The sequence below is a fragment of the Crocodylus siamensis genome, chromosome 3, assembly GCF_052110815.1.
Source record: "Crocodylus siamensis isolate JL-2025a chromosome 3, ASM5211081v1, whole genome shotgun sequence".
Classification (NCBI taxonomy): domain Eukaryota; kingdom Metazoa; phylum Chordata; order Crocodylia; family Crocodylidae; genus Crocodylus; species Crocodylus siamensis.
This window is the reverse complement of record NC_143397.1, coordinates 188785449-188794596: the sequence shown is the minus strand read 5'-3', so window position 1 is coordinate 188794596 and position 9148 is coordinate 188785449. Positions and strand designations below refer to the sequence as shown.

At 38.5% G+C, this 9148-nt stretch overlaps 1 protein-coding gene across 1 annotated transcript in view; it reads right to left on the bottom strand.

The window, feature by feature from the left end:
• Positions 1–2156: 2156 nt before the first annotated feature.
• The window catches only part of RGS20 (regulator of G protein signaling 20), a 53872-nt gene continuing 46880 nt past the window's right edge, over positions 2157–9148 (bottom strand). The window contains exons 3-5 of the mRNA XM_090039966.1: positions 6671–6757; positions 5408–5642; positions 2157–3234 (exon numbers count right to left, since the gene is read on the bottom strand). Of these exons, the coding sequence (XP_089896092.1) occupies positions 3046–3234; positions 5408–5642; positions 6671–6757 (511 nt within the window). The 3' untranslated portion in view covers positions 2157–3045. The remainder of the gene's footprint in view (positions 3235–5407; positions 5643–6670; positions 6758–9148) is intronic.

The following is a 9148-nucleotide window of genomic DNA, read 5'->3' as shown; positions in this document are numbered from 1 at the left end:
ATCTAGTGCATCCTTCTACTCCAGGCAGGATCATCCCTGTCTAAATTATCCTGTACATATTTGTCTAACCTAATTTTGAAGCTACACAAACAATGCTGTCCCACAGAGAAAAACATCCCTTCATGACAAATTGAACAAAATAAATTAACATATTCCTCTATTTTGTGTTTTCCCCTTCAGTGGGGGGAAGCTGAATCTAGCATTTGTTTCATATCTGACAGTAGGTTGCAGGATTACTGTAGCTTCACAGTAAAACAAAAAATGCATATCTATCAAAAGGAGTTCTTTTATAATAATGACTTATTTCTTCACATTCCTCCCCCTCTTGTCCCCATACACCACCTGCCTCATACTTCCCTGGACTCACTTATGCATACAAAAAAAACCCTTAAAGGTAATTCTCACTGCATGCCTCTTACTGTACATTTTAGCTGTAAACTCTGAATTATAGTGGATCCAATTGCAGAATAATCAAGCGTTTCATTTAAATGATTGTTAAACTTCCTTCCTGGTTGAAAGAAAGAAACTTGGATGCAAGTTCCTTTCTAGATGTAATTATGGTGATTAATTTTTAAAGTATGTTGGAGAACCATGTAGTTAAAGGCAAAAAGTAGTAGTAGTTAAAGGCAATGTGCTGTCTTTACTCAAATCCAAGACAAGACTTTTTGTATTACATTTGCATGTCACCCTGCCCACTGATTTAAATACATTGTCTACCATGTAAGCATGCAAAAGCAGCTTATGCTCAGCAATGGAAACTAACTTTGAAGTTGATTTAAATTCAGTCAACACTGACAGTAACTGTAAAACACATGGCTCATATTGGGAAAACCATACTAGTGGGCACCTTTTTGTGTACTACCCTTAAAAAATGGGTGGATGTTCCCTCCTCAGGGAACTGGCACTGGGCTTTGAGGTACTGCAATACCCAGCCAACACCAGGAGGGCCGGAGCCAGTCATGACATCATTCCTTCCATGCCAAAAATGCTATGTTTGATCCTAGCCAGAAAGGTCAATATGCTTAGGTCAGTGCAGTCCACCTGAATAAGATATATGGCAATGTCCATTATGCACAGTACCTCTCAGTGCCAATTCTTTAAAGTCATGGTGAGCCACTTAGATACGTTTCTACATTCTCTTCACTCTTGTGGCTGAGCTGCACCTTTCCCATCTCCGATTATTCCTATTTTTTTACCAGCTTTAAATGCCTGGCAAACCATCACCAAACGGGGCCCCAAACAGTTCACCCAGACATCCCTCTGTCACCCCACCTCTCATAGCCTGTTGCATATGATTAGTGTGGCTCTCTCCATGGTACTCTCCATGAGGTGGAGGCACACATGGTTGCCCCATGCCTCAACTGCATATAAATTTTTGGATGATCCCTGGACTCATGACAAGAACATCCAGTTCCAGTCTTGAATGGGGTGCCAATTAGTAAGTGGATCCTTTGTGGTGGGCCTCTGGAGAACACACAGATGCACACATGTGCATGCACTTTGCTGGGGCCCAGCATAGTTTACACTGTATGTAAGTAGGTGCAAAAGTGTGTTTATAGACTACCTGTGCTAAAAATTGTAGCAGTTTCAAAAAAGGTAAAATGCATAAATTCTAGACAACTAAGTCTATGGGTACGTGTAATGATTTGCTTATACGCAAGTTACTACAGGCATGTTTATTTCAAGGTCAGTGTTCTCAAATTTGTCCCTCATTTCCATGTACTCAGGGAGATCAGTGTCTGATGGTAAGAAGCAGGGAAGGGACTGCAGGGGGAAGAAATTAGGTGGGGAGGGCAAAGGGCCCCCAGATTTATTTTCCTTGCTGTAGCAATCAGAGGAAGACAAATTTAAAGTCAACCTCCATTTTATACTTGGAAAATTATTATAAAGTTATAAACTCTCCATGTATAAAATCTAATTATTGGGGTGTTGTCTTGTATTCAGGGTCATCTTATAGTAGAGTAAATACAGCATTAAGGACATCAGAAGTGAGCCCAGATGGGTTACATAAGAATAGTACTTTCTTTTAAGTCTAAACAATTTAGACTTAAATAAAAAAGCTGCAACTAGCTCAATTTCCTTTTAATTGTATGAAGTGTATGTATATTGCCTGTTAAGAAAATAACCCTCTAACAATGTCATGTAATTTGTGAAAATTTAATGTTTGTGAACACGAAATGACAATTACTACAGATCTCTTGGGATTATGGACTGAAATATTAATTACAGTTTCTTGCACCTACTTCTCCAGTAACGAGAACAACACATGAGAATTGTTGTGCTTTATTTAAGATAGTAAATGCCCAGACTTTTTTCCCTCCTAAATTAACTTTTATAAACATTAACGGTATGAACTTTAAAATGTTTTTGGCCGACTCAAGTAGTAAAATAACACTTTTCAACAAAAGATTTTTATAGGCAGCATTATTTCAACCACTAGCTTCCATGAAACTTGAGGGTCACACTTATTTCCATGAGCATACTGCTTACATGTATTAAATACCCTAAGACAAGTAGAGAGTACCATTGCTACTTCATAGCCAATGACCAGGTACTACAGTTATGGAAATGTGACATTTCAGTCTAGAGTAACCAAAATAGCAACAGCACATACTATTTTTACTTTGTCCATGGTTGGGGGGAAGGAGGACAGTCAGTTTGACTCTTAAGGAAGGAAGAAACCATAGTTTACACTACTTTTAAAACAGTGGTTTTCTTTTAACGTAGTAATTGTAACTTGAAGGTATTTTCCTGTATAGGAGTTTGCCTGAATTGCATGCTGCTATGGTGAAAAAGTACTATTTTTCAACATTAACAATTCCTTGCATTCCCCATTGCAAAGTTTCACTAAGGATCAGAAACTGCAATCAGGTTGTGGTATCAGAGCCCTCTGCAGGTTAAAACATTCAGTCCATATTAAAATATGCCTGAGAGTTTTTCAGGTAAATCCTATTGACTCTAAATTCCCTGTTGGTTGGTGTAGCCCAGAGTTCCATTTTGTTTTTTTGTTTTTTTTAAATAAATACATTAATTTAAAAAAAAAACCTATGCTTCTACAGATTTTTCAGATAAGGACCGAAGCAAGTCCTTATAAATAGCAGAGTTCATAAACCGTGGGTAGGAGTCTCTGTGCATTAAGGTGTAAATCTGGAGCTGTGCATCATCAAAAGTATGTTGTGATGGCTCCAGCATATTTCGGTTGATAACTTCCCTTACTCTGGAATCCAGGCTGACCTGCATATGCAAAAAAGAGGGGGGGAAAAAAAAAGTAACAGCACATGCATGCTCTTTCAACTCCACCCACTTTCAAAGCAGCACTTCCTAACAACCGTTCCCTCCCAGAAAGTCAAGGTTCCTATACATACACAGAATATACTTCCTAACCTGTATACCAGAGGTGTCAAACTTACTGAGCCTTACAGATTAGATCTATATAGCAAATAGCACCCCCTCCCTTCATAGGCCAAATCTGGGGGTGGTGAAGCTAATCCCAGCAATTGCTGGAGTCACAAGATAAAGCTCCAGAACCCGTGGAATTTAGCACTGGTGCTGCCTACCATCTATTCCAGGGGTGGGCAAAATGCGGCCTGTGTGCCGGATGTGGCCCACCAGGCCATTCTATCAGGCCTGTGGAGCCCCTAAAAAATTTAGAAAGTTAATATTCATCTGCTGCTGATGACCTGTCATGTGGTCCTTAATGGCTTGCCAAAACTCAGTAAGTGGCCCTCTGCCCAAAATAATTGCCTGCCTGTAAAATATTCTCTGCCTCCCCCCACCCCCTTCATACACACTTTTCCCCTGCTGCTGCCAAGAACATCAATTTCAGCAGTAGGTAAGGGGGGGATGGTGGAAACTAATAACTTCCTGGGTTACAGAGTTGTGCTGAATCAGTAGAAATCAATGCTATTGGCACAAGGGCTCCAGCAATGAATCCCACAGGCCTGCAGAGGTGGGTGGTTGAGCCCCTGGGGTCATATGTTTGACACCCCTGCTGCATAAAATCTTTTCTGAGTATTTGGAAAGCAATTCTTCCACAAAAGCAACCTCATTTTTAAATACTGCAGTCTATAATTTTGTCGTTACTTAATGAAGATCTTGATAGAATTTCTTTCCATCTCCATTTGGTACTTAATGGTATGAGAGACTTAATTTTGTGTGACAACTTGTTTCCTTGGGAATTGATATTGTTCCAAAGAGGATGGATTTCATGGCAGCAAGAATATGTCGAAGGTAACTGCAACCTACAAAGCTACTGTTTAAACCAGAAGTTCTCAACCTTTTTAACACTCAAGGCACCTCTTGGAAAATTCCAGCTCTTGGCTTTCACTTATTCCTTGACTACAAAAATATCTATCTATCTATCTATCTAATATATTGTAATTCATCCTCTCTCTTGTCAAAGTTAAGACACTTGCACATGCACGCAGGCACACACATACCACACATCCATCCATCCAAGAGTATCCATGTTTTCTGTGTGTGTGTGTGTGTATCTATATCCATAGGTATCTATATCTATAGGTATAGACAGATCTTGTTGCCAAAAATTCAAAGACCACAACAGATCAGAAACCTTTTTGATGGTATGGATTCCTATTTGAAATCTGGATTTGTATACCTAACGCTGCTAATATTGTGTGAGATCCTTAAAAGAATTTCAAAGCACACAAACGCCCTCACTGAGAATCAACGGATTAAGCAAATCCTTTTGCTTATGTTCAGGAAAACTTGGACATGAAATGCAAATAGTTGTATCATTTTTCTGTCAGTGACAATTATGACTTTTTTAAAATATATTTTTGAGGTGACAGTCTTTGTAAAGATCTTAGGTGAATAGAACAGATCCAATAAATGTTGACAGTACCTTCACCTGTGTAAGTAGTCCCATTTGTATCACTGTGACTGGTAATACAGTATATAATGTTAGGTGTATGAACTATGAAGCTTTGGAAATAGGTTTAGTATGCTGGAAGCAGTTCAGTGTACTGCTAAAACTTCCCTAAAATGGTCCTATATTTAAGAAATTTCTATAATATTACTTGGCAAACGATACAATTTTGTGAAACGTTTTAAGGCATCTGTTCTTTCTTCTTGGGACTCGGGGAAAAATGAGGTTATTCATCAAACAGATATTCAAGTAAGAGGCAAGGGGGAGAAATTATTGTCTTTTCCCTGTTATGTTTAAGAATTACAGGCAGCTTGTCAGTGACTTCTAATACTGTGTATGAATCTTTAATACATCAGGGGAGTTTAAGCCATGGCAGCTTAAGGCCCTCATTTCCAAGGCCTCTAGAATTAGCAATGCATCTCATAAGAATTACAACTTTGGCTTATTTGCCTTTATTTAACTGTTTAGCAAGTAGCCTGGCAAGGCAGTATTAAAGAACGATTGAAAAGGGTTACACACCTCTTTTGGAGAAAGAATGGAAATATAATCCTCGTATATTAGCCTTGCTTTTTCTTCAATAATACTCTTGTTGGATTCTTTCTTTAGGTCCTCACAGGCCATCCAGAAAAGCATGTTTTCTTCACTGAACTCAGTTCGGAGAAACTCTCGGAAAGCATTTCTGCCTGCTGGAGTGAGCATTAACTTGTCAAATGATTGAGCCCAGGCATTTACTTCTTCAAGTGTTGGAGTGGGGCTTGAGAGAGAGAAATAGAGAATATTGACTGTTACTGAGAATCCAGTCACTAACTCTGAAACAGGGAAAAACTGACCTTTCCCTGGTTCTAGTTGCTGGCATGTCAGACTAGTAAAAGTGATGCCCAGTGTTGTCATGCATATGCAGTTTAAGGCTATAAGAATTGTAGAAGATCTCACATTTTCAAAAGCACCTTTAGCAAAAGTACACAGTAGCCTTAATTTAAAGAAATGCCTGGAGTCACTGCTCAAAATAACTACAAGAGCAGCAAAAACTGATGCAACCAATCACAGTTCTTTCCTAGCCAGAATAATCATTGTTTACACTAGATGCAGCAACCTAGAGGCCACAGGCCAGAGCGGGCATGTGAAGAGATGATCTGGCTTGTGGCAGCTTGGGGAATCGGCAGCATGCTCCAGCTGGAGCAGCAGAGGCAGCATGTGCAGGGTCCTACTGTCGTCTTTTTTCTAGCTATTTCTTTATCTGCAGAGATTTTAAAGCCCACAGTGGGAGCTGGGTCACCCACGGCAGCAAAACGTTGCCAACCTTTGGTTTACCAATTTCTCCACTGCAGTAGGAATATGTATACAGGCAAGAGCAGAGTACCACCAGGGATTACAGCTGTTAGCACAAAAAGTACACCTCTGTGTGTATACATTTGAGAGGCTTCCAGAGTGATATAGCATTGGAATAGCTAAGAAAGGAAAGCAAAATATCTGTTTGGCAGAAGGGAATCTATATTCTCCCTTGTTTAAAACAGATTTTTAGGAGAATGGGGGAATCAGTCTTTGCTGTGTTGTTACTGTGGTGGCATAAAGAGTTTAAAAGTTTAAGGCTCCAGCCCTAGACATAATGAAGCATTAGGGGTAGATTTGGAAATAGTTCATAGGTGCTCTTATATGGCACCTATGGGTTACTGACAACAAAGCGTATAGGTGACAGCAGGATTTTCTTTTGTGTGAGCGTGTGCGCATGCGTAAGAGGGAACCTATTTTCTCTATACTAAAATCTACAATGGGAGTATATACCATTCCTCGCAGTATGGAATTCCCTCTGCTCTGAGTTCCTGTGATGATCTCCTGGCTTGCTCTTCATCTCGATTCCTAACGGTAAGGCTGCAAGGTAGCAAACAAACAGATCTTGGTCAAGTTTAAATAAAAGTTCAGCCTACATAAAACTGTTCTTTTATTTTGCTTTCCCTTAACTGGACAGAAACTATCTGTATGCCGTATTATTCTAACCTTAAACTAGATTTGTACCTGCATAAATCTAACAACATTAAGACAAGTAGAATACATGGGAAAAGAATCAGGCTGCTTTCTAGCACTGCCACAGCAGAGTTTGGCACGGCTTTCAAAGCATAAAATTTAATCATAAAGGAAATACAAGGGAAAGCATAAAGGAAAATGCTTTTGATGAGCCCTCCCTTTCTACGATGATTGCAGAGAGACAAATACAAGCCACAATAACTGATGTTCATTGTAAAATGTTATGACATTCTTTACAAAAAGAATGACAAAATTCTGTTGCTGGTCAAATTCCAGATAAAGATTTATCAAATGAGGATTACCTACCTCTAGAATGGATTATTTACAGAGTTGACAGAGTACATGTTAACATACAGAGTACATCCCTATTTATAGAGATTAACATATAATCTCTATAAACAGGGATTATAAATAGATTACTTTAATTGCAGTTTGTTTCACATTCCTCACTACATGGTTGGGTTGGGTTGGGTTTAGTTTTTTGTTTTTTGTTTTTTGTTTTTTTTTAAGGGCCAGGTGGGATAAATGTGCATAAGATGAACATCTGAGATATAACTGATTCTGTCTGGGGGCAGAGAGATGCATTAGAATGACCTTGTGCAGACCTTCCAATCCTTTTTATGATTTCAAAATATCCCTTATTTCTTTGTTTAAATTTCAAAATGTGTGGGGTTTAGCATGGGATTTTTTTCCGCTTGTACTGAATAGCTGTTGCATTTCAACCTAGGGCTGCAGTTGAGAGGGGTAATCCATATGGAAAAAAAAACAATGTCTCCAAAGCCATTTAGGATTTGTCAAGACCAAAAGGTACAAAACAAATTATAATGCATTATCCATGATGAAATCCTGGATTTACAGGCTCTTGCTGCAATTGTTATAAACTAGTGAGTTTCATACAATTTACGGGGAAAATCTTTGAGCTTTCAATTGCTTTGTTTGTTGTCTTAGCTGTTATGTTAAAGAAAGGTACTTCACGTCACTATTTTCACTTTAGTTCTTAGAAATCTCACTTAAATGGAGACAAGTTTCTTTTAAAAAGTGTAAATATTCTTTACTTGGTTGCTTGTAAACTCATGACTTTATCTTATCTGCACCTTTTGACACTTCAATGGGCTCTAATCTTTTGGGTTTGTTTTTTTTTTCTTATTCTGAGTTTTGTGCCTGTAATCTGCAGAGGCATTCCTAAAGGTTTGCAGACACTTTAGGACTCAAATAATGTAGCTTTTGGGAAATGGGAAACAGCTATCTTTTCTCTTATAACATCTTGATGCAGTGGAAACCTGGAAGGTGTTTTCTACATGTCCCTGGGGTATGGTGGTCACACTTCATGTAGCACCTCATTTTGTGTAATATACCTGTAAAATACCTTCAAATAAACTACTTTAATGTATTTTCTCTGTACAGGCAGATACATAGTAATTACAAAAGAACTATACTATACTGCCTTGTCCTTGAATTTCGAGGTGACTGTGGGAAACACAAGATCCAATAGTGACTGCTTTTATCCTGGTGTTTTTGTGAAATATCAACAGACGTGTTGGTGATTATGAAAAACAAAACAAAGTAATACTATCCTCTGGCTTGACATATTTTAGAGAGACACAATACATCAACAAAGAGCACGAGTCTTCTTAAGAGAACACCACGATACAAAATTACATTGGTCCTTCTGGACAGGCAGATTTTCTAGAAATATAAAGGTACAGTGGAAAGGAAAGGGAATATTTACTTAGCTACATCTTCTACAGGCTGCAGAAGGGGAAGAGGCCTGAAACTTGAATGGCAGCTGTAGTAATAACACGCCTCCAGATTCATTACCCCAGCCCATAGCAGTTGGTTCTAATTCTAGTATTAAAAGGGCATTGAATATCAGATGTTCTGTCTCAGCTGCATGACTCATACAGACTGTTATTTTTGTTCCTATTCATAATTTTCTCTGTGCAAAGCACTCAAGCTATTTTGAGGGAAGGCGCTCTATAAATAGGGATTATAAATAGATTATTTTAATTGCAGTTTGTTTCACATTCCTCACTACTAGGAAACAGTTGTTCTCAGAAAATTAGAAATGCTTTTAAAGCAAAGCAAAGCTGCTCTGTTTGTAGCCTGTAGCTGGTTCCCAGCCCGTTCTGAAACACAAATAGGAATTTGAATAGTTATAAACATTGGGTAATTTTGCACACCCCATTGAGTAAATCATTTTCTTTGTATCATTTTAACACTGAAGTGCACAAAAAATGG